The sequence below is a fragment of the Hyperolius riggenbachi genome, chromosome 5 (assembly GCF_040937935.1).
Source record: "Hyperolius riggenbachi isolate aHypRig1 chromosome 5, aHypRig1.pri, whole genome shotgun sequence".
Lineage (NCBI taxonomy): Eukaryota > Metazoa > Chordata > Amphibia > Anura > Hyperoliidae > Hyperolius > Hyperolius riggenbachi.
This window is the reverse complement of record NC_090650.1, coordinates 27,563,483-27,589,285: the sequence shown is the minus strand read 5'-3', so window position 1 is coordinate 27,589,285 and position 25,803 is coordinate 27,563,483. Positions and strand designations below refer to the sequence as shown.

The 25,803-nt window shown below is 45.0% G+C and overlaps 1 protein-coding gene across 2 annotated transcripts; it reads right to left on the bottom strand.

Moving 5' to 3' along the window:
- Positions 1 to 5,286: 5,286 nt before the first annotated feature.
- On the bottom strand, positions 5,287 to 25,245 carry ASB10 (ankyrin repeat and SOCS box containing 10). 2 transcript variants are annotated; one of them, XM_068238553.1, is made up of 6 exons: positions 25,127 to 25,245; positions 20,020 to 20,344; positions 12,354 to 12,621; positions 10,458 to 10,962; positions 7,769 to 7,882; positions 5,287 to 5,909 (listed from the first exon to the last, which is right to left on the bottom strand). In XM_068238553.1, the coding sequence occupies exons 2-6, from the start codon at positions 20,324 to 20,326 to the stop codon at positions 5,724 to 5,726; spliced, it is 1,380 nt and encodes a 459-aa protein (XP_068094654.1). In that variant the 5' UTR covers positions 20,327 to 20,344; positions 25,127 to 25,245; the 3' UTR covers positions 5,287 to 5,723. The 2 variants fall into 2 exon arrangements, with proteins under 2 accessions (XP_068094654.1, XP_068094655.1); XM_068238554.1 differs by lacking the exons at positions 20,020 to 20,344; positions 25,127 to 25,245 and adding an exon at positions 13,586 to 14,338.
- Positions 25,246 to 25,803: the final 558 nt, after the last annotated feature.

The following is a 25,803-nucleotide window of genomic DNA, read 5'->3' as shown; positions in this document are numbered from 1 at the left end:
TGCAGTAGTGAGCAATGTTGCTATTTTTGCAGATGATACAAAATTGTGCAGAATCATCAACTCTCAGGAAGATAGTGTCATATTGCAACAGGATCTGAATAGGATGGCTATATGGGCACATACATGGCAGATGAAATTCAATGTTGACAAATGTAAAGTCATGCATTTTGGTCGTACCAATGGTCTAGCACCATACAAAATAAATGGGATACAGTTGGGAACATCAAACTTGGAGAAGGACTTAGGAGTACTCATCGACAACAAGTTAAATAATCATACTCAATGCCAAGCCGCTGCAGCTAAAGCTAACAAAATTTTGGGATGCATTAAAAGGGAAATAAAAACTCGAGATGCTAGCATAATATTGTCCCTGTTTAACTCTCTAGTAAGGCCACATCTGGAATATGGAATTCAGTTCTGGGCACCACATTACAAAAAAGATATTGCAGTTTTAGAGCAGGTGCAGAGACGAGCTACAAAATTGATACGTGGGATGGAAGGTCTCGCTTACCAAGAAAGGTTAGATAAACTGGGTTTATTTAGTCTAGAGAAAAGACGCCTTAGAGGAGATCTAATTAACATGTATAAATACATCAGAGGGCAATATAATAACTTGGCGGATGAGCTTTTTGTCCCTAGGCCTTCTCAAAGGACTAGAGGACATGAGATGCGCATGGAGGAAAAACGTTTTAGCCATTTATTTAGGAAAGGGTTTTTTACAGTAAGAGTGATTAAGATGGGGAATGCATTGCCACAGGAAGTCGTTATGGCAAACTCTATACCTGCATTTAAAGGGGGCTTAGATGCTTTTCTTGCGTTGAAAGACATCCATGGCTACAATTACTAGGTTATGCCTAATGATGTTGATCCAGGGATTTTATCTGATTGCCATCTGGAGTCAGGAAGGAATTTTTCCCTTTTGGGGCTAATTGGACCATGCCTTGTGGGGGTTTTTTCGCCTTCCTCTGGATCAACAGGGGTATGTGGGGGACGGGCTGGAGTTGTACTTTGTACTGGTTGAACTCGATGGACGTATGTCTTTTTTCAACCAAAATAACTATGTAACTATATATATATATATATATATATATATATATATATATATATATATATATATATATATATATATATATATATATATATATATATATATATATATATAATCGTGTGCGTGCGTGCGTGTGTGTGTCGCGATCACTCGAAAACGGCTTGACCGATTTGAACGAAACTTGGTATACAGATCCCTTACTACCTGGGATGATATGTTCTTGGGGTCTCGCGGCCCCCCTGCACACCTGGGCGGAGCTACAAACAGCAAATCAGATTTCACCCATTCAAGTCAATGGAAACAATGTAAAAGGCTGCCATTCTCACAGTAATCAAGCCAGAGTCCCCACACTTGGCACAGTTGGTCACTTGGTGACCGAGGTTACAAATCCAGGAAAAGTGGGAGGAGCATAACACAGCCAATCAAATTTCAGCCATTTATTTTAAATGGGAAAATGTAAACTGCAGCCATTCTTAGACTGTTAATCGCAGGGTTCTCAAACTTGCCACAGTTGGTCACTGGGTGAATGCGATTAAGATTCAAGAAAGTGGGTGGAGCCTACAACAGCCAATCAAAATTCACCTATTGATTTTCAAGGGGAATATTTAAACTGCTGCCATTCTTACATTGTTAATGACAGAGGCTTCAAACTTGCTACAGTTGGTCATTGGGTGACTGGGGTCCAAATTCACTAAAGGGGCGGGGCCACCTACAGCCAATCAGATTTCCTTGGTTGATAAACTGCTTCCATTCACACATTTTTGATGCCAGGAACCTGAAAGCTCACAAACTTGGTCACTGGGTGACTGTGTGTCAAGGTTACAAAAAGTGGGCGGGGCTAAAAACAAATTTCACTGGATATAAACTGCAGCCATTCTTACACTGTTAATGGCAGGGCTCTCAAACTTTGCACAGTTGGTCACTGGGTGAATGAGATTAAGATTTCGGAAGGTGGATGGAGCCTACAAAAGTGAATCAAACTTCACCTATTGCTTTTCAAGGGGAATATTTAATTGCAACAACAAGAAAAAGTGTCCGGTGCCAACAACTACATTTTTAACATGGCAGGGTTCCCAAACTTTACACAATTAGCCACTGGGTGACTGGGATGAATATTCAGAAATGTGGGTGGAGCCTACAACAGCCAATCAAAATTTTCCTATAGATTTTCAGGGGGAATATTTACATTGCTACCATTCTTACACTGTTAATGGCAGAGGCCTCAAACCTGATACAGTCAGTCATTGGGTGACTGGGGTCCAAATTCACTAAAGGGGTGGAGCCACAAACAGCCAGATTTGTTAGATTGATTTCAGCCGTTCTCCTATTGGCAGGGTTCTCAAACGTGACACAGTTGGCCACTGGGTGACTGGGACTAATATTCAGGAAAGTGGGTGGAGCCTACAGCAGCCAATCAAAATTCACCTTTTGATTTTCAAGGGGAATATTTACATTGCTGCCATTCATACACTCTTAATGGCAGAGGCCTCAAATCTGGTACAGTCAGTCACTGGGAGACTGGGGTTTAAATTCTGTAGGGAGCGGGCCAAATACAGCCAATCAGATTTGTTTAATTTCAATGGTAAAATGCAACTTATTTATGCCAAGGACCCCAAAGCTTATAAACTTGGTCATTGAGTGACTGTATGTTAAGGTTAGAAATAGTGGGTGGAGCCAAAAACAACTAACTTTTTACATTGCAAAATATAAACTTCAGCTTTTATTACACTGTTAATGGCAGGGTTCTCAAACTTCACACAGTTGGTCACTGGGTGACTGGGATTAATATTCGGAAAAGTAGGTGGAGCCTACAAGAGCCAATCAAAATTCACCTATTGATTTTCAAGGGGAATATTGAAACTGCAGCCATTCTTACACTGTTAACCTCCCTGGCGGTTTATTTATTTTGCCAGGGAGGCTGCAATGTGGTTTTTTTTTAATAAAAAAAAAAATATTTCATGCAGCCAACTGAAAGTTGGCTGCATGAAAGCCCACTAGAGGGCGCTCCTGATGTGTACTTTCGATCGCCTCCGGCAATCGAAAGTAACAAGATAGGCCGCAATGAGCGGCCTATCTTGTTTCGCTTTCCTCGTCGCCATGGCGACGAGCGGAGTGACGTCATGGACGTCAGTCGACGTCCTGACGTCAGAGCCGCCCGATCCAGCCCCTAGCGCCGGCCGGAACTGTTTGTTCCGGCTGTGCTGGGCTCGGGCGGCTGGGGGGACCCTCTTTCGCCGCTGCACGCGGCGGCGATCGGGCAGCACACGCGGCTGGCAAAGTGCCAGCTGCGTGTGCTGCTTTTTTCAGAAACGAAATCGGCCCAGCAGGGCCTGAGCGGCGACCTCCGGCGGCATACCCCGAGCTCAGCTCGGGATTACCGCCAAGGAGGTTAATGGCAGAGGCCTCAAACCTGCTACAGTCGGTCTCAGTAAAGGGGCGGAGCCAAACACAGCCAATCAGATTTCTTTGCTGGATAAACTGGCCAGGAACCCAAAAGCTCACAAACATGATCATTGAGTGACTGTGTGTCAAGGTTACAAAAACTGGGTGGAGTCAAAAACAGATTTTTCTGGGAAATTGTAAACTGAAGTCTTTTTACACTGTTAATGTCAGGGTTCTTAAACTTTGCACAGCTGGTTACTGGGTGACTGGGATTAATATTCAGAAAATTGGGTGGAGCCTAAAAATGCCAATCAAAAATCACATATCGCTTTTCAAGGAGAATATTAAAATTGCTGCCATTCTTGCACTGTTAATGGCACAAGCCTCAAACCTGGTACAGTTGGTCATTGGGTCACTGGGGTTCAAATTCAGAAAAGAGGACAGAGCCACAAACAGTGAATCAGATTTGTTTCATTTCATGGGAAAGTACAAATTATCGATGCCAAGGACCCCAAAGCTCACAGAATTGGCCATTGAGTGACTTTGTGTCCAAGTTACAAAAAGTGGGCGGAACCAAAACCAAATTTCACTGGGAAAATATAAACTGCAGCCATTCTTACACTGTTAATGGCAGGGTTCTCAAACTTTGCCCAGATGGTCACTGGGTGACTGAGATTAATATTCAGGGATGTGGGTGGAGCCTATAATAGCCAATCAAAATTCACCTGTTGATTTTCAAGGGGAATATTTAAATTGCTGCCATTTTTACACTGCTAATAGCAGATGCTTCAAACCTGCTACAGTTGATCATTGGGTGACTGGGGTTCAAATGCTGGAGAGGGGGTGAAGCCACAAACCGCCAAGCTGATTTGTTTCATTTCATGGGAATATACAAATTATTGATGCCAAGGACCCCAAAGCTCACAAACTTGGTAATTGAGTGTTTGTGCGTTAGGGTTAGGAAGTGGGCGGAGCCAAAACCAGTCAAATACATACACAGGCAACGCCGGGTCATCACTGGGTGGAGACAAATGCAAATTTCCCTGGGAAAATGTAAACTGCAGCCATTCTTACACTGTTAATGGCAGGGTTCTCAAACTTTGCACAGTTGGTCACTGGGTGACTGAGATTAATATTCAGAAAATGGGTGGAGCCTACAAAAGTGAATCAAACTTCACCTATTGCTTTTCAAGGGGAATATTTAATTTCTACCATTCTTGCACTGTTAATGGCACAGGCCTCAAACCTGGTACAGTTGGTCATTGGGTGACTGGGGTTCAAATTCAGAAAAGGGTGTGGAGCCACAAACAGCCAGTCAGATTTTTTAATTTCAATGCAAATTATTGATACCAAAGACCGCAAAGCTCACAAACTCTGATCGCCGGAGGCGATCGGAAGGGGTGGGGGGGAATGCCGCTGCACAGCGGCTATCATGTAGCTAGTGCTAGGCTTGCTACATGATTAAAAAAAAAAATTAAAGTGCTGCGGCGCCCCCTGGCGATATTATTGTATGGAAATAAATATGGCAGTCTCCATATCACTCTCACCTCGGGTACATTTTAAAGAGAGCACAACGCCCTCCTTACTAAAAAAACGTAATGCCTAATATAATTTTGTCTTCTTAAAACAGAAGGTATTGGCAATTATTTAGCTTTAAGTAAACAACAGAATCAATGGTAATCTAGTGATGCGTACTAATTGCTATACCTGAGATAGTTGAGATCACTCTGTTCATTGTTTTGTCTTATATGCTTTTATTCATTTGGTAACAAACAGATTGTGTGTACGGAATAAACATTAACAGTTTTCATACAAAACAACCCCTCCCATAACCCTCCCCCCCTCCCCCGAAATAGAGAACACCACAAGATTATCTTCTACAATCCCTCAAAATATTAATGTTTGAATGTCTGCACTATGCATGTTACAGGGCCAGAGTTAGGACACCTACGAATACCTGGGTACTTCTACGCGGCGTATGCTACGCAAGAGAATGTATTCTTTTGTAACTAAGACCCCAGCTTTTAACTTAGCTGTAGGGATAGCAGTAGTGAGTGTGCAAAGGGTTAACTGTCTGCTCCATTAGGTCACCCTGGAGGTGGATATCTACCATAGGGAATCAGTGCAGGACACAGTGAATGAATCCATGATAGAGTCTTCTGATAGAGCTCAGGTGGATACGTTCGTTCAGGAGACCAGAGACAATTCCACTGTTAGGTCCACACATTGTGGACAGAAGGCCTCCATTGCTTCTCCATGGTGGACCAGAGATGAGGTCTATGTGCCGCAGGGCTCAGTACAGGATATCTTCAAAGTGAAGCTGTAGAAAGCTGAGAAGCCGAGAGGGTAAAGGCAGTTTGGACAGAGACTGTGGCAGCCGCCCCTCCAGATGTTGACGCAGGGCACAACGGCAGAGATGCTGCAGAGAACGTGGACTGCGAGACAACGTGAAGACCGACTGGAAGAATTCTGGATGTTTCTAGGAATAGAGAGACACAAAGTCAGATCAGACCCTCCTCAGGGCTCTTTCACACCTAGAACGTGTGCAGGAGCCATTCTCCTGCACGCGTTATATGCCCTGCGGCGTGTCGTCGGGATGTTGCGGTGCAACGCAATCAGTGGCGGTAGTAATTAATTCAACCCAACGGGGAAACGCCAGCTCCCGACGATTAAAAGCTTCCGGGTGCGTCGAATCGAAACGCAGCCAAGGCAAAAGTGAACTGTTCTCATTTCAGTAGTTTAATCAATTTTATTTCATATTGTGGACTACTTTTACTTCTTTATGTGAATATTTATACAAGCATCTTCTTGCTTTTAAATAGATTATATAAAATTAAATTATTTTTCTTTTACAAATAATTAAATTATTTTTCTATGCTTTTCAACCAGTGGTACTTTGCTGTTAGCCAGGTGGTACCTGGTTTGCCTGCCACTTAATTGCCTGCTCTGCCTCCACAAAGCTTGACTCCCCTTTCGCTTGCTCCTCACTGTGCTACCCTGTGGCATACTTCAGATCAGCAGTGAAGAGACAGCCAGGCGAACGGTGCACAGTGACGGCACTTCTACTTCAAGTACAGGAAGTGACATCACTGCTAACTTCCTGTATTTGAAGTATACGTACCATCACTGTGCACCATTCACCTGGCTGTGTCTTCACTCCGGCTGGGTTACCACTTACTTGAGGTCTGAAGTTCTGAACTATTCCGCAGGGCAGCACAGCGAGGAGCAAGCTAGAAAAACCGAACTTTGTGGCGAGCCTAGCTCTCTGGTGTTGGAGGAACTGGAAAGGCTACCTATATTGGCAATCTACCAACAGGTTCCCCATAATGGCAATCTGTAGACTAACAATCTACATGTGTACAAAATACTTTATGTATTAAATGACTGATCAAACGACTTGTTGTTTGAATGTCTATTAGTTGGACACTAATAGACATTGAAACAATAAGTCGTTTGATCAGTCATTTAATCTAGTCAATTGTTCTATCCAGTCCACTGCCTATTATCAAGTTGGTTAATCGACATGTAAATTAGCATATCAGCCGCTTTGTTGGTTAGTGTGTACATGAAGTCTGAACGACGCACTACAAGACGTTCAAACGTCAAGTCGGACGACAAGTTGTTTGAAAAAGTTGGGCGTGTGTACATAGGATTAAAATCGGCATAGGATTAAAATCACAGCTACACTACTGATTTGGTATGTGGGCCTGAACGTGGTGCCACTTGGCCTACTAGAGCCACCTTAACTGAGAGCAAAGTGTGGGGGGGGGGGGGGGGGGGTGAGCACAATCTATGACTGAAGCTGAAGTCTCACTATATGCAGATAAAAGATAGTTTTAGAGAAATTAGACATTACTGCAATTCCAAACGTCTGGAGCATATATGATAGCAATATATTACATATTTTCATGCTTATTGTACTTCACACAATTTGACCTTAGGGTCACTTTCAATTTTAAAAATAGCACTTTGAAAGAGCAATGTTTTTCCCCTAGCCGGGCGAGGAGATGGACTAACAGCTGTTTATGAGGTAACTGGGATGCAGTTGAGACCATGATGGCATTTGGGATGTTGTATTTGAATTTAAACCAATTCTGAGGAGACAGGCCTTAATACTTTCAAAATATCTTATATACTTTCAAAAAAATGTAAGATAATAGAGAAATCACGACACACATACATTTCCTGAATTATACCTAGGCTGATGGGGACTTCTATGCTATGAACATATCCATTATGAGATAAACTTCTAGAGTGAATTTAGTTTAGAGCATCCTGAAGACTGTTAGATGTGGGCAGGAGGAGGACCTGCAGTGGGACACACAATTGTGGACAGACCTGCTGTTCTTCCTCTGGTACCACTTCAGCCCAGTCTTCTGTTCCTCGTAGTTTAGTGTATGTGTTCAGCAGAACCTCGACTGTGCGATGAGAAGAACAGCAGTATCGTAGAACCTAAAACAAAAAGTTCACATTAATTTCTTTCTCTTATGAAATAAAGTCCTCTTACACATTGGCTGTCATTCATAAACTTGCTGGCGGTAAGGAGAACCCGTGCGGGAGAATACCGCCGTCGGTAGTTTAGCCTTCTGGGTGGTTATTCATAAACATTGTGCCTGGTGCGGTAGCAGTGCGGAGGTTTTCTGGAGAATGGTGTCGGTAGGCGGGCGGTAGACATGCGGAAACAGAAAAGCTGGCCGAGTCCCTCCATGCGGTGTTCTCTCTGCTGCTGTGTGGGAGGTCCGTCCCATTCACTTACTAGGACTCCGCAAGCTTCCCGCTACATCCAGGGGATCGGTAATCCCCGTCCGCATACCGCTATGCGGAAATGTTTATGAATGAACATTTTGATACTTTTCCTGGATACCTGCGTATCAACACATATCAACACCGCACAAGGCGGTATGTTGTCACTCTGCACGGGAATGTCAGCTCCGCATACGGAAAGAGGCTTTATGAATACACAACTTGCTCAGTGCTCGGTAAAGTCAGCGGTATTACGCATTTCCGCATGCGGGAATGCTTTATGAATGATAGCCTATGTGGGTTCTGTGTTATTTCTCTCCTATACGGGATAATTTTCAGAAAAAGAGCTCCAACATAAGCAACCAATCTGTGGCTGCAATCTACCATACGATTATGCTGGGTACAGGTTCAGATTTAGGCCTAGGCCACCTAGGCCATGGCCTAGGGCACCACAGGAGCAAGGGCTCCAAAGTAGCAGGCTGAACTTATGCAGCATTTGCAAACTTACAAATGCTGCAGTGCAGGGGGATCAGACAAGCACCTGACCACGGTACTCAGCTACCCTGTGGCCACATCGCTCTCTGTGCACGAAAGGGGGAGGGTCATCTGGCTACCTATACTAGAGGGAAAGGGGGAGGGTCATCTGGCTACCTATACTGAAGGGGGGCGGCTAGTGACAGCGGCCTTGGGTAGTAAAGAGTACAAATCTGGCCCTGGCTGGGTATGTATGGAAGGAATTTTAACCATTGGATTCAAAAATCAAAGAGGAAGAGCAAAATGGGAATAATAACGTTATCCTATTTCTTCCTGAGTTTACGGCAATAAAACAAACTGTGGAGAACAGATTAGTGAGTGGGGATTGTGTGAGGACTTTGACCAGAGAATGGTAGAAACAGAAAGATGATTGTGAAAGGAAAGGTACTGAGTTAGTGACATGTGGTCTTCTGAGTCAAGGAGGAATACAGGAACAGAAAATTATCAGGTTGGCACTTGGCAGGAGACTTTCAAAGGAAGACTGCTGTATCAAAGAGGGAGGAGGACAGTGTATAAATGGGGCATTAATGTGGAAGAGACAGAAGGAATGCATACCGTGGAGAAGTTTTTAACTCTGTAAAGCAGTCTCCCGTCTTGGTTCTACCACATTCCAGTTTAACCTCTAGGTCAGATATAGACTGGTTTTGTCCATTAGGACTGGCACAGCCAAGATACATCCATCGGGTCTGCCTCAGTCGAGGCTCCCCTCTCTTATCTAGAGTCCAGTTTCCTCTCTCACATCTAGTAGGGTCCAATCTCATCCCTTTGGTCTGGCACAGTTCTTTTTTGGGATTTGAAATGTTTAGTCTTATCACTTGGGCCTGGCACAGTCCAGTCTTATCTCTCATGCCTGGCATAGTCCGGATGTATCTCTCAGGACTGGCACAGTCCAGTCTTATCTCTTGGGCCTGGCACAGTCCAGTCTCATCTCTCATGCCTGGCATAGTCCAATTGTATCTCTCAGGTCTGGCACAGTCCAGTCTTATCTCTTCGGTCTGGCACAGTCTAGTCTCATCTCTTGTTCCTGGCATAGTCCGGTCGTATCTCTCAGGTCTGGCACAGTCCAGTTTTAGCTCTCATGTCTGGCACAGTCCAGCCTTATTTCTTGGGTCTGACGCAGTCTAGTCTGATCTCTTGGGCCTGGCACAGCCCAGTCTCATCTGTCATGTATGGCACAGTTCAGTCTTATCTCTCTTGCCTGGCATAGTCCAGTCGTATCTCTCAGGTCTGGCACAGTCCAGCCTTATTGCTCATGTCGATCACAGTCCACTGTTCTTTTTTTAAGATTTGCCAAGTCCAGTCTCATTTCTCATGTCTGGCACAGTTCGGGCTTCTTTCTCTTGCCTGGCATAGTCCAGCCTCGTCTCTCAGGTCGGTCACAGTCCACTGTTCTTTTTTGGGATTTGCACAGTCCAGTCTTATCTATTATATTTAAATTCCCTAGAGGAACAGGAACAGAATTATTTGTGTATGTCTCTGGCTTTGCACAGTCCAGTCTCATCTGTTGGGTCCAGTGTTGCACAGTCCTTTGTTATAACTTTTTCGTTCTCATTCTGTTTAATGCTTGATTATGTATTTGTGATTTACAGCCCACTCTTACCTTAATGATGTCTATTATGAATACTATTATTAGCCCTAATGACCACTCTGTTATCTATCACTGGTTTCATAGGCTGTATCCATGTTCCATTGGAACTGTGCTTGCTTGGTCTCCTTCTGGAGCCAGTAAAATGGTCTTGTGACGGCTCACCTTTATGAGGGCTCCTGGCCACACCCGTATGGCCCCATGATTTAGCAGCGCCCTCACAATGAGCTCTGGTTGATTGTGCAGTTTGTAGGCCGTCACCTGCAGTATATTCTGCATGGCGGTGTTTCCGCTGTAGCTCATAGCGTTGACCTCTGCGCCATTCTCCAAGAGAAGCTCCACCACCTGAGGATTGGCGCTTTTACACGCCAAATGAAGAGGGCTTTGAGAGTCATTGTCTCGGGCGTGGATGTTGGCGCCATGTCGTACGAGATGCTGGCACACCTGATAGTATCTCTCCAGTTCTTCTGGTGTTTGAGGGTGACTGCATGCTACACTCAGCGGCGTCTCACCATTCACACTGGTCTTATCAACAGCAGCTCCATAGCGTATGTAAAGGTCTACAAGTTCCATCAATCCGCTCTGAGCGGCCACATGCAGCGGGGTGAACTCCTCGTCTTCTGTCAGGCTGTTAATATGGGCTCCGTACTGCAGAAGTAACTTGGCACAGCTTGGGCAAAGAAGAGAAAGAGATTGAACACTGAACAGTCAAATATGATTGAGACGCACTACGGAAATAATAGCTGAACTCAGTGTCCTCCCAATCCAATCCATTGTCTGGCTGTCACTAAGCCCCTGTAAAGTCGGCTACTGGCTCAGTCTGAGGCCGAGAGCGCTTTGTGCTTTGCGCAGTTCATAGAGACTTGTAACTGCACATGCGCAGATCTCACCCATGATGTGATGCCCGGAACAATGCATGCACTGTAGCCTCTGGGTCGCAGCCTTTAATTTGGCTGCAAAAGCGCAACAGAACAGATCAGGAGGACACCAAGGATGCTGACAGACTACAGTCTAGACTCTAGGCAGAGACATCCCTAGTAATCAGGGACGGATCAAGACCAAGTTGCGCCTGGGGCAAGGTCAGGTTTAGGCGCCTAAACTGCCATTCATTTTGCCGCCTTTTTAAGCATTCAACAAACTGCGCCTGGGGCGAGATACCCGCTTACCCCCCCAACCCCCCCCCCCCCCCCCCCCCCCCTAGATCCGTCCCTGCTAGTAATTGGTATTGGTTAGTGCAGGAACTGATTCCAAGGAGGAAACCTTGAGGAGGTGGACTGATTTAAGTGGGATAACACTCCATATTAACTGAAAAAACTATAAAACAAAAACATCTGAGAAATTACTTATATTCCTTATCTATCCTGTTGTTTTTAGTGTTCACTAAGAAATGTGATATAAAAAAGAAAATAATACTTCTGCTGGTTTCCATATCTACCGTTTCTCTGTGATTCCAAACATTATATGACTTCTGCCCTTTTCTTTTCAACCCAGCTCAGTGTTAATTTTCTCTCCCTACTGCTACAGCTTACTGTCCCTCCCACAAACATCACCTAGAGAACAGGCTTACATCACTGAGTAAACTCTTCAAAGGAAGGGGGGATTCAACTACCTTCTGGTCATAGTGTCCTTATCTTATCCAAAATAGGAATCTTTTTTGTTTTTATGCCTGCTGAGATAAGCTTGTTACTGTAGCTTAAAAAAAACTTCCCCCAACCCCCCGGGGACAGATAGGCAAAGGCAACCAGATCAGGTGAAAAGAAAAAACTGAAGGACATACAGGGACCTATTTTAGAAAAAAAAGGGTTTACATATATTTTTGGGACACTAACTATTTTTGCAACGTTTTATTTTTGGATTTTACAACCCCCTTTAATGCAAACTACTGCAGTGCTTTGAAATCTAATGTCCTCCACAACCAATACCTTCAGAGGTTTTACATCTGTCTGTTTCCCTGGTCGCCCAATTGCAGGTAGTTTGTGAGTGCCAATATTTCCTGTGCACGACCACTCTTTGTTATTGAACTAACTGACACATACGGTGACCCAGGCCACCGTTACTTACTGGTAGGACTCGGGCGTCTTGCAGTGATGGAGAGGCAAAGTTCCATCTTGGGATTCAGCATTGGGATTTGCCCCGAACCTCAGCAGAAGCCTCACACATTCGCTGTGGCCATTTTGACACGCTCCATGTAAGGCGGTTTCCCCACCGGGAGCGAAATCGACATCAGCGCCCTTCTTCAGGAGCAGCTGGAGGCAGTCAGTATATCCACGGCTCGCAGCCACGTAGAGAGGGCAGGTGTATTCCTCCTCGTACGTCAGAGACCAGATTCCTAAAAACACAAGAAAGGGGACGTGAACTGGAGCGGACTCTACCAGAGTCGTACAACAGCTACCCGAATGTCATGTCTGGGGCCAATCACTGTGATGAGACATGGCTCAGGTAGGACCCATTAAGCAACCTCTTGTACCCAATAAAAGACTGGGACAACCTCTTGGAATTTAACGGCCACAGTTTTAGACAAGACAAGATGAATAACATTTATATTGCACTTTTCTCCTAGCGGACTCAAAGCACTTGAGTTGCAGCCACTAGCTCTATAGGCAGTAGCAGTGTTAGGGAGTCTAGCCCAAGGACTCCTCACTGAATAGGTGCTGCCTTAACCACTTGAGGACCGTAGGTTTACACCCCCTAGTGACCAGGCTATTTTTTGCTTGTAGGCCACTGCAGCTTTAAAGGAATTCTATCAAACTTTCTCTATTTCTGTAAGCATTATAAATCAATTTGCCAACAAAAGTAAGAATAAGCACAGCATATATTTTTGCTGTGCAGCCTGTCTTTGTCTTTATTTAACTTACTGTTGGTGTCCCCTGAGAACTGACGGCGACGGGGAATTGGGGCAGTTCATTTTTGCAAGAGGGGAATCCTCTTGCTGAATATAGCTGTAGTTTACTCTATTCTGATACACAGCACTGTACAGAACAGTGACAATATGTAACCTATCCCCCACATGTTTTTATAAACACTGTTTGTACCACCATCTCCTGAGATGCTGCATTTGCGAAGCCCTAACAGAAAAACTTTTGGGAGGGTGGAAGTGGGTTGTCTCTCCTCTGTCCAAAAGGAAGTCCCACCTAGCTTCCTTTGTATTGATTGAAGCTAACTGTTTACCTGCCCACCTTTGTTTGGCACTTTTGCCCTCAGTAACCTATCCTGATTGACTTGAGGTCACCTTTTGCCCACCCAGGTCATGCCCTCTTTCCCTTAGCTACGCCCTGCTCTTGGGGCTCACTTACTCAATGCTGTAGTGTTGTAGCGATAGTTCCTCCAATCTTCCACATCGCTGGTGTCAAACACAGAGTTGGGATGAATAAAGTCATCTGGGAACTCCAGTAGGGCTTCGACAGCCGATGTGTCACCCGATAAAAGGGACAACCAGTAGTCAAGGGCTGCACCTTCCGCCTTGTGAGTCACAATCACCTTAGGCATGTCTCTGGGTCATTAAGAGTGGAATAGACGTCACATGGCATATCTGTCTGCACTGAAGTGTATGAGGTGGGATCTATGTCACTAACAGGAGGGTCCAGACCTCAATGTGCATCACTAAGAAGGCACATATGTCATACAGAGTTCACGTCATGTATGTCACTAATAGGAGACACAACCTAAATATGGCCCAAGAGTGCAATCTATGTCACTAACTGGAGGGTCCAATCAAAGCATATACGGTATACATAGGGCAGGAAATGTGTATTGTGTCTAATAAGAGTGTACAATGTACAGAGTGCAACATAGGCTAAGAACAGGACATATTTGTAGTGCCGAGTGTAGTGACTGTTGCTGAAGGAAGTGTATGTAGTGCAATGTTGTTGCCTGCTAGTCCACTATTTCCTAGGAAATTGATAGGTTATATATGATTCAGTGCGCTGTTTGTATAGATGGTGTGCTGAAGATGCTATAGCATGTTGTGTCGTATGTCAATATATAGAGAAAGGTTCCGTCTCTAGAGATCCAAACCGCTGTCTGTCGCTGCGCCTTATCCAGGTGCCGCCCCCTCCCTGCTGTGTCTATATATAAACACCCTCGTCAGAGCTTCTATTTAAGCACTGGACACACAGCCAGGGCCTCAGCAATGAGACACAAACACAGGGCTGGAACAAGGTTCTACAGCTCTAGAGGCGGAGATTCCAAAGAGCACCGCCCCCTCCCCACCAAATTGTGCCTGCCCATGTAGAGGTAGTAAATGTGCCCGCAGTATTAGAAAGACCCCTGGCCTGCCCAGTTTAGATAGCCAGTTGTGCCCCCAGTATTAGGTAGGTTCCCCCAATATAAGTAGGTAGTCCCAATCAGTACAGTTCAGGTAGACTGGGGGCCCAGGAGACCCGATAGTAGAATATCAGTAAATTTACTGATATTCTACTATTAAAGTGTAAAACGATCATAAAATGTTGGTACTGAATACCAATATTTTACTATAGCTAAACCTGAACCTATTCTTATACTGAACCCTCCCACAACCAATGCCTAACCTTAACCCACTCACCCCCACGACTCTCCTTAACCATCCCCGCCGATGCCAAACCTGGCTAACCTTAACCACTCACACCACACATCTAGCCTTAATGACCATCCCCACCGCTGCAAAACCCGTACCCATGGCTAACCTTAACCTTTCCTCAGGGGCATTGTTAGGATCCTAAGAAATCCACAGCACTTTTGGGCAATCCATCCAAAAAAATGGGTGTGGCCATGCACCAGAATGTGGGTGTGCTCATAGGTGGAGTCAAATTTACATGAACTTAAAGAGAAACTCCAACCTAGAATTGAACTTTATCCCAATCAGTAGCTGATACCCCCTTTTACATGAGAAATGATTTTCACAAACAGACCATCAGGGGGCGCTGTATGACTGATTTTGTGCTGAAACCCCTCCCACAAGAAGCTCTGAGTACCGCGGTACTCTGGGCAAACTGCCACAATGTAACAATGTTCACAGACAGGAATTAGCTGTTTACAGCTGTCTCTAACAGCCAAAACAGCAACCAGCAGCTGCATAACCTGCCCAGAGTAAAAATGTCACCATGTAATACATATCAGAATGTGAATCTGGGAGATGAAAGATTTTACAATGAGCAAACACTGACTAAATCATTTATACATAATTATGGTAAAAAATAAAGCACTTTTTTTACTACATTATTTTCACTGGAGTTCCTCTTTAACAGTGGTCTTAGAAAAATTTTGGATGAAGCTCCCCTCTCCATTAATAAAAAAAAAATATAGGCAGTGCCACTTAACATAACCATAAACATAACTAGGCAGAGTTACTTGACTTCTGTGCTGGCTGGTCTGGCTTTCTGCTGGGTGGACCTGTCTGCTTCCAGGTTGTCTGGCAGTCTCCCCATAGCATTTCTTGACCTTTTAGTAGACCCCCTCCCATGCTCCTGCTCTCCAAGTCTGAAGACATCTTCTGTAGCTGGTGGGGATGATCGGAAAGAGCAAATTCCGTTCCGCCGGAATTCGCGGATTCCGCCAGCGCTGAATTCCGACGCTATGAAAATTCCCGCTGATTTTTGCGGAATTCCGGCGGAAAAATTAAAATAATCGCAAATGGAACCTTGTTTATGCTATATGGTAGCCCATAGACCCTATTAACTGTTTCCTTGGTCCTTTTTCTCCTCCCTTCCTTCCCTTCCTTCCGGGAGGAGGGTCTCGTCTTCCAGGGAATTGTAGGATTTCAAAAGCCAGCTTACATACCTTGGACGGGAATTGAACCCAGGTCTAGTGCTTGGTATGTTTGGTAGGTAGCTCTCTTCACCACTATACCACCACCAACACTACATGCTGAAGCCAGCCTAGCATGTACCATTGTGATATATCCAAGAGAAAAATAAGCTTGCTTAGGGATTTGTAGGATTATACATTGGCCAGGCCCAGGAATTTAACCCAGGCCTACTGCTCTGTAGGCTGCTATCCTAACCATTATACCACCAACACAACACACTACAATGCTACATGCTGAAGCCAGCCTAGCATGTACCATTGTGATATACCCAAGAGAAAAATGAGCTCTCTCTTCTCTCTCTCTCTCTCTCTCTCTCTCTCTCTCTCTAGGACTTGATGCCATTGAACTGAATTTTAAGCTAATCAAACTATTTATAACGAAACCGCTATGCTATTTTGCCTCTAAGTACCAAAACGCTTTCCAATGCACCTTTTCCCAGAGGGATACATAGGATGCATCCTATTAGTCAATCGGATGCTCAGGATCCGCTTAGCGACTTGATTAGTCGAGGGGATCCATGTCCCGACTTGATTGATTTTTTTACATGTGTTCCACCGCACTCTGGATTAAATAGCAATAGAAGCAGTGCCGATTGTCTCCCTCTCCTCTCCTTTAATGCATTGCAACTGCTAATCAATCAGAGCACGCTATCAATACCAGAAGTGTGGATGAAGAGGTGTGCGTTATATGCTATATCCTTCCAAATTCAGCGCAAATATTGTAGTGCCGACGCTTTTCTTCTTCTGTCACAGCAAGGGGTACTCTACAACCAAGTTATTAAACGTCTCAGGAACTGGACCCTCTACCCTAATCAAGCCTGATGTCATAGGAATTGTCATAATCTGAGGAATATTAATCTGTTATCAGCGCAAATGTGGCATTTATCGGTTTTGAATTACAGCGTTTTATAAGTTTAAACCTAAATCTCTCTCCAAGGGAATGAACTGACATTGGTTTGTAATTCAGAGGGGGCAGGCGTTGCCACACCCCCAAACCAGCTTCCTCAAAAGCACATTGCCTGTGTACCATCACCTGATCAAGCCAGGCAGAGGACCACGTGGCTGGCGGCCACTTTCCTGAACTGAAGCAAAGGACATTTTCCACGTGCTCAGATTTTCCCAGAAAGGACATATTTCCACATGAACTGAAGTATCCGTATTTTCTTCCATTTTTATTTCATACTTTGCTATTATTTGTCTCTAATTGTTGATTTTAACAATTTTCTGTATATATGAATTATTTATATTGCATTTGTAATAAACAACGCTAACGTCATTTATTTGTTCAGCTATCCTATTATTCAGCCACACAAAAACTGAACCCTGGCTTCTGAAGAGTCGCTACTATTGTTGATAGCTAGATAAAATAGAGTGTGTTTAACCGTTTTCTATTTGCAGGTCTAGAGTCAGCCAGTCAGTGGGCTCCTCTGTCCCATGGAAACAGTGGTGGTGGCAGTTATACCCTGAAATAGTGTGTAATTTGTATTACCGTAACTCACAGGCTCACTTCTAGTCGGTCTGCTGCCAAAATCCCAGTGGTTTCTGCGCACCGATTGCGACCGCAGATTGCATGGTCTGTGTGCTGAAACCGATTGGGAGGCATTGTGCGGTCCGGCCACTAGGGGCCCTGTGACAGGGGGTTTATTATTTTTAATGTTAGATAGTAAATAAGCAACTATTCAAAAGTGGGAAATTGTGGATCAATCATATCTGTTTTTATGACAGATTTATACGATCCACTAGACTGTGAAATCCCACCTTGATTTGTATAGTATATAACAACCTTTATAAGAGTTTTACGGTATATTAATAAAAGTTACGTTTTAGCAACTAACTTCTATTAGAGAGGATCATCTTTGTGTTTCGTTAAAGAATCAGATTGCGTGTTTACATATCCTCAGCCTGTGCACTGATCTGGTGACAAGCTGTATTATGCAATGGAGAGGGATGGGGAGCAGGAAACCCCTGTTAAGCAATGCAGTAGGAATCGTGAGAAGGTCTAATGAATCCATGACAGGGGCTCCTCTAGCCATTTTGTCACTCCAGGCAAGAAAACCTGTGGGCCCCCCACAAAAATAGTCATAATGCAGCAGCGTTTCACCCAAAAATAAGCGTAATGCAACAGCGTTTCACCAGAAAATAATCGTAATGTGGCAGCGTTTCACCAGAAAATAATCATAATGCGGCAATGTTTCACCAGAAAATAATCATAATGCGGCAGTGTTTCACCAGAAATTACACTTATTGTGGCAGCGTTTCACTACAAAAATACACATAAATGCAGCAGCGTTTTACCAGAAAATACACAATGCGGGCAGTGTTTCACCAGAAAATACACATAGGCAGGGCTCCACTTTTATGAGGCACACAGGGGGACCGAATGAGACACAAAGGAGGACAGAAGGAGATACACAGAGGGGAAGCGGGAGGTACAGGGGGACAGAAGGTGGCATACGGGGACAGAAGGAGGCACAAAGTGGGGCATAAGGAGGCACAATGGGGGACAGATTGAGGCACAAAGGGGGAAAAAAAGGAGGCCCAGGAGGAAAGAAGGAGGCACAAAGAAGGGCAGAAGGAGGCACAGTGAGACAGTAGGAGGCAAAAAGGGAACAGAAGGAGGACAGACAGAGCCACAGGGAGTCAGAAGAAGGCACAAAGGGGCACAAAAGGAGGCACAGGGGGACAGAGAAAGGCGCAGGGGACAGAGGTTGCACATGGGGACTGAAGCGGCACATAGAGACAGAATGAGGCACAAAGGAAGATGGAAGGAGGCACATGAGGACAGGAGGAGGCAGAGTGGCACTGAAGGAGGAACAGGCTGGCAGAGGTAGCACAAGGGGACAAAGAAAGGCACAGCGGACATAAAAAAGCACAGGGGGACAGAAGGAGGCACAAAGTGGCACAGGGGGACTGAAGGAGTCACATGGAGACAGAAGGAGGCACAAAGGGAGACAGGAGGCATAAAGGGAAACAGAAGGACAAAAGGGGATCAGACATGGCACAAGGGACTGAAGGAGGCACAAGGAGACAGAAGGAGGCACAAAAGGGGAAAAAATGATGCACAAGGCACAGAGGGACACAGTGGCAGCTGCCTGCAACTTACGCTAAGCAGATGCAGCAGAAGAAAGTAATAGAACACCCATTGGGGCGGGGCTTAGTCAGAGGAAGGGCTTTGTTCAGGGGGCAGAACTTAATCCAGCAACATGGCGCCCCCAGGACCAATGGCACTCTAGGCAATGACCTATAATGCCTACGCCTAAAAGCGCCTGTGATCCGTGATGTTCCAGATAATGTGGTGGGTGCTTACATAGACATGAGAACATAATGAATATTTCAAATGTTTTGGGTCTCAAATATTTCAAGATTTCAGGAAGCTGTTGGAGTGGAATTTTGAACAAAGACAGAATGAAAGGCTAGAGTATTAAGGATGAGATCTCGTATAAAACCTCAAGCAGGGGCATAGCTAGAAATCACTGGGCCCCATAGTAAAATTTTGGTTGGGCCTCTACCCTCCATATAGTTTTCCCTGGTAGAGTAGTGGTCCTCCTCATATAGTGTTTCTGGTTGTTTATGCGTCTCCCTCCCATTTATTATATGCCATTAGTCTAGTGTTCGCCCTCCCCCCTATAATTATCTGGACCCTTGCGGTCCCCCCTTCTTATATTATTTTCCCTGGTGGTCTAGTAGCCACCCCATGTAGCTTTCCCTGGTAGTTTACTGATCTCAATCTCCCTTCTTATATACCACGAACCCTGATGTTCTAGGGAAGGGGTGGTCAAACTTTTTGACTCGTGGGCCACGACGAGTTCTTAAGTTTAACAGATGGGCCAGACCAAGAGCAGATGGATGGAGTGTTTGGATGGAGGTAAGCTCGCCTACCCTGGTAGTGCCCTGTGAATGGACAATCATCCCATATGTATGGATTCAGTGGCCACATCACACTTACCAACCCTTTGGCAGGTCCAGCGGAGGTCGTGCTCTCGTGTAGGGATAAGGAGGTTGGCCGAGGTCTCGACATCCATGTATGTCTGAAGTGTTGCCAGGTCCCCCGTGAAGATGGCTTGATGGAAGAGGAGGTCCGTGCAGAGTTCGGGTGGATGATGTCGAGTCTTCAAAGGACGCTGCTCCTTCACAAAGGGCCTTGGGCCGGCCCGGCTCAGTTTCTTCCTGATCTCCCACCTCTGCAGCTCCTCTGCATCTAACTGAAGCGAGCGTAAGGCTCCGCTCGAGAAGGGGAAAGAGAAGCCTGACATTCTGCGGCTCCCCAACACCTGCAAATAAACACAGAATCCCCATGATGCACCTCCCAGCTTAGCTAAAGCCTGCTACACACATCCAATTTTGATTTGCCAATGACTGCCCAACTTTACCACTTCCATTTAGCATGAGAACTTGCCTACACAATCTGTTCATAGTATTCAATATCTGTTGGCCCTCATGCTACATGGAGGTGGTAAAATTGGTCAGTGATCGGCCATCCAATATTGCATGTGTGTATGCACGCTTACTGTCCAGAGAGTTGGAAAATGTATGTGCGGCATGTGACACTAAGAGAGGACAGTTGTCACACTGCGTCCCAATCACTGTTCACACCTATTACTATAAAAACTATCCCTGTGCTTACATCACTAGGCACTGTCTCCCTTCACTTCTTGTCAGTATCTTGCCACAATTATAACTACTACACCTTGAACTCCTTATAATTCACACCTGTCACAATTACACTGTCACATTCATCTTGCCTCCATCGTGGTGTTCCCATGACTATTACTGGCTGTGGCCATTACCCTGTCACACTTGTGGTATCCCCATAACCATTATCAACTATCATTATGGAATACCTAAGTATTTCGGGGTGAACCAAAACCACTAGGAAGGTATAGGGGACTAAAAGAGACTGAAAAGCACTCTTACTAAAAAAAAAAAAACAACGCTCAGTGTAATTTGCCTTCTTAAAACAGAAGGGATTTGCAATAATTCAGCCTTAAAGAGGAACTCCAGTGAAAATAATGTAATAAAAAAGTGCGTCATTTTTACAATAATTATGGATAAATGATTTAGTCAGTGTTTGCCCATTGTAAAAATCTTTTAAATCCCTGATTTACATTCTGACATTTATTACATGGTGACATTTTTACTGTTGGCAGGTGATGTAGCTGCTTTTTTGGCAGTTGGAAACAGCTGTAAACAGCTATTTCCCACAATGCAACAAGGTTCACAGACAGGAAACTGCCAGGAGTACCACGGTCCTCAGAGTTTCTTGTGGGAGGGGTTTCACCACAATATCAGTCATACAGCGCCCCCTTATGGTCTGTTTGTGAAAAGTCTCATGTAAAAGGGGGTAGCAGCTACTGATTGGGATAAAGTTCAATTCTTGGTCGGAGTTTCTCTTTAAGTGAACATCTCTGGTTACCCACAATGCACCGCTACTGAATATGCAAATTATCTCTTTATGCCCCTGAAGCAGTGGTTCTAGATGTAATCCTGGCTTGAGGGGCATAAATAGATAATTTGCATATTCAGTAGCAGTGCCTTGTGGGTAACCACAGATGTTCACTTACAGAGAATCTGTGTAAAAAAAAAAATGCCCTTGGGGGGTACTCACCTCCGTAGGGGGAAGCCTCTGTATCCTCTCAAGGCTTCCCCCGTCCTCCCCTGTCCCACGGTGGTCTCGCTCGAGGTCCACGAATGCCAGCCATGTAAATATTTACCTTCCCGGCTCCAGCTCCGGCGCAGTAGCAGGTCTTGGCTCGAAAATAGGCGGAAATAGCTGATCCCAGTCAGAGTACTGCGCAGTAGAGCGGACCCGACTGGGATTGGCGCCTGCGCAGTAGAGTGGACCTGACTGGGATGGGCTATATCCGAGTGGAGAGCTGCAACAGCGCCCCCGCTGGAACAGGGAAAGGTAAATATTGCACAGCCTGACAAATTGTCGGCTGTGCATTCCATGGGCTGCAGCGAGACCGCGTGGGACAGAGGAGGATGGTGGAAGCCTCGATAGGACCCAGAGGCTTCCCCCTACTGAGGTGAGTACCCCCCAGGTGCATTTTTTTTTTTTAGTACAGAGTCTCTTTAAGGCTGAATTATCTCCAATACCTTCTGTTTTAACCACTTTACCCCCACGCGTACGGATTTCTCCGCCCCTTTTTTCCCTCCTAAAAAACCAGGGACGGAGAAATCCGTACCTTCCGCGCTACCGCCGCTGTCCGCGCTCCCGCCGCTCGTGCGCGCGCACCCGCCGCTCGTGCACGCCGCCGCCCGCTCGCCCGGAGATCAATGAACGGGAAAATCCATTCCCGTTCGTTGATCTAAGCCCCCGCAATGATCTGCTGCTTCTTTCAGAAACAGCGAGATCATTGTGAGTCTCCCAGCCTCCTACTGCTTCCTGTAAGCGTCCTTCCGGACGCTTACAGGTCGCATGTAAACAAACACTCTGTGGCCATCTTGTGGCCAAATAGTAAACTACACCCTAAAAGCATTTTACATATACAAACATTACATTTACACAATAAATTAACTCATTACCTCCCACACTCCCCAATTTTATTTTATTTTTTTTGTAATTAAAAAAAAAAAAAAAAATACAATAAAAAAAAACCATAAATAGTTACCCTAGGGACTGAACTTTTTAAATATTGATGTCAAGAGGGTATAACACTGTTACTTTATAAACTGCGGGCTTGTAATTAGGGATGGATGCAAAACTGAAAAAAATGCACCTTTATTTCCAAATAAAATATTGTCGCCAAACATTGTGATAGGGACATAATTTAAATGGTTTTATAACCGGGACAAATGGGTTAATACATTTCATGGGTTTTAATTACAGTAGCATGCTTTATTTAAAAACTATAATGGCCGAAAACTGAAAAATAATTTTTTTCCCACATTTTTTCCTATTTCCCCATTAAAACACATTTAGAATAAAATAATTCTTGGCATAATGTCCCACCTAAAGAAAGCCTAATTGGTGGCGAAAAAAACAAGATATAGTTTATTTCATTGGGATAAGTAATAATAAAGTTATAGACGAATGAATGGAAGGAGCGCTGAAAGGTGAAAATTGCTCTGGTGGTCAGGGGGTAAAACCCCTCAGTGGTGAAGTGGTTAAGAAGGCAAATCACACCAACTATCATTATTACATTGTGACAATCATACTCCACCTGCATCACAATCATACCTCCTGACATTTTGAGTTAAGAGGGACACTTTAAGACACGCCCATACCACACCTCCAACCACGCCCCCACCACACCGGCCATGCATATCACAAAAAGCCCATAATGAAAAGATGTAGTTTTATCATGTAAACCACACTGGTCCCTTCTATCAACAGTAGTTTTGCTTGATTTTAATGTTCTAAAATAAAAGCTATATCAATTTAAAGCCAATGTAACCCCGCTGCTAAAAAAAAAGAAATACAGATACTTACCTAAGTAGAGGGAAGGCTCTAGGACAGGCATGGGCAAACTTGGCCCTCCAGCTGTTAAGGAACTACAAGTCCCACAATGCATTGCAGGAGTCTTACAGCCACAGTCCTGACTCATAAAGGCAAATGCATTGTGGGACTTGTAGTTCCGTAACAGCTGGAGGGACGAGTTTTCCCATGCCTGCTCTAGGTCCTAACGAGCCTTCCCTCTCCTCTCCCGGAGCCCTCCGTGCAGCGCTGGCTCCCCCTTTCAAATCCCAGCTGCGGGGACTTCGGAAGTCTTTGGGAGCCGAGTCCTCCTGAAGACAGGCGGCTCCATACTGCGCAGGCGCGATTGCACAATACAGGGCGCTCACGCGTGCGTAGTGTAGAGCGGCCCGTCTTTGGGAGGACTCGGGCTCCCGAAGACTTTCCGAAGCCACCTTCGCCGGCGGAAGGAGCAGTATTTGACCAATTTAGTCAAATACTGCTCCCGGGGACAGCGCAGCACCGCGGGCCCCGGGAGAGAAGAGGGAAGGCTCATTAGGACCTACAGCCTTCCCTTTCCTTCGGTAAGTATCTGGGTTCTTTTTTTCAGCAGCGGGGTTACATTGGCTTTAATTGATGGGCATAAAGTTAAAGTGAACCTCCGGACTAAAAATCTACTCAGCAGCACTGAAAAGGCTTGGTGTTTCTTTAACAGTTTCACAGCATCAGAACTTTTTCTTACCCAAGCCTCATTTTTAGCTGCACAGAAGAAAACTGCCCGGGCATTTTTCCCCTGATGCTGTGCAAAGCATGACGGGCTTTCTGATGTTGTTCTCGTTCTGCTGTTTTGGTGCAATTTTTAATTTTTTTTTATTTTGAATTTGACATTTGAAGCCTAGCGTGTGCAGCTGGGAGGGGTGATCAGGACACAGGATAGTTGGAACTGTGTCTCCTGCTCCCTGTCACCTCCTTTCAACCAAAAAGATGGCTGCCCCCATGACAAAGATGGCTGCCCCCTTGAAATCACAAACATTTGCCTGTTCTTTTAAAACAGGGTGGGTAAGAGATTATATTACCTATCTATTTTAATTAACATAACTAATGTACCTTAATGACAGTATGTTTGTTTAGGCTTTAAGAGTCCGTTAAATACATTTTCAGTAGTAGAAAAATACATATATTAATATAGATCTGTAGCTGAGTCCTGAAAGAGGGAAAATGAGGAAGAAAGAGGAACAGAGGGATTTGGTTCCAAAAGAGGGACTGTCCCTCTGAAAGAGGGACAGTTGGGAGCCATGGTCACCAGTGGTGTAACAATAGGGGGTGCAGAGGTAGCGACCACACTAGGGCCCCTCCTTCAACCGCTTTATTATCTCTTTATTGGTGCTAAGCTGGTAATTATCACTTCTATATGCGCTGTGATTAGTTGTAACCATTAATAGACTGTTCTCCTCCCCAGTCTACACCTCTCACACTGCAGTTGTCCGTGGCAGGTGTTGGTATTCCATAGAACGCTTGAAGGGCCCCAAAGCACCTAAGCTACGCCACTGATGATCACTTTGCACAAATCACTAGCACTATAGCACACTCACTCTGCACACCTCCCCCCCCCCCCCCCCCCCCATGCACACCCATCACTATAACACCGCCGCCACACCTTGTCTGTGTTACTCAGCTGTCGGTGTCACACTTCAGCTCTTGCTGCCTCAGTGCCGTGTTTGTTGTCCCCTCAGTGTGACATCACACAGCTCCTGCCATGCTGCGACTCAATCCGCTCCAGCACCTCTGTCACTCCAGTTATAAATATCTCCGGAATGTCCTGTGTCATGTTCTGCGCCTGCAGACCACAATGATCTGCTGTCACACAGGGATGGGTCAGAGGGAAACATCATTATACAGCTTATTTACAACAAATCAAGGGACAAGGAGGACTCATTCAAAGCGGACCTGAACTCAGAACTTCCTCTGTGCTCTAAAAGATAAGCAACAGCATAATAGCCTTTAAAGAAAAAAATGTCTTTACAGCTGATACGAATCCTGCAATAAATCTGCAGTGTGTCTACTTCCTGCTTTCATGGAAGCAGACATGGGGTTAACATGCTGTGTTTACCAATTAGAGACACACAGCTGAGAGATCAAACTATACTGGTGATTAGTCACAGATGAGGGGGGGGGGGGGGGGGGGGAGATTAGACAGGCTAAATTCTCTGAATACATACAGGGTGCATTTCTCTATCTTGTCCTGTGCAAGAGTTCAGGTCCACTTTATAAACCTGATGAGAGAGGGATATGGCGGCTGACATATTTAATTTTAAACAATACCAGTTGCCTGGC

Bases quoted from the DNA above. Each gene is read 5' to 3' on its own strand.
- ASB10 (XM_068238553.1), bottom strand. From the start codon at position 20,326: ATGTCAGGCTTCTCTTTCCCCTTCTCGAGCGGAGCCTTACGCTCGCTT. The intron at 10,963-12,353 runs GTAAGTAACGGT...TCTTTGCCCAAG, and splicing joins AAGACGCCCGAGTCCTACCA to CTGTGCCAAGTTACTTCTGC. The intron at 7,883-10,457 runs GTGAGCCGTCAC...TTTTTGTTTTAG, and splicing joins GGCCAGGAGCCCTCATAAAG to GTTCTACGATACTGCTGTTC.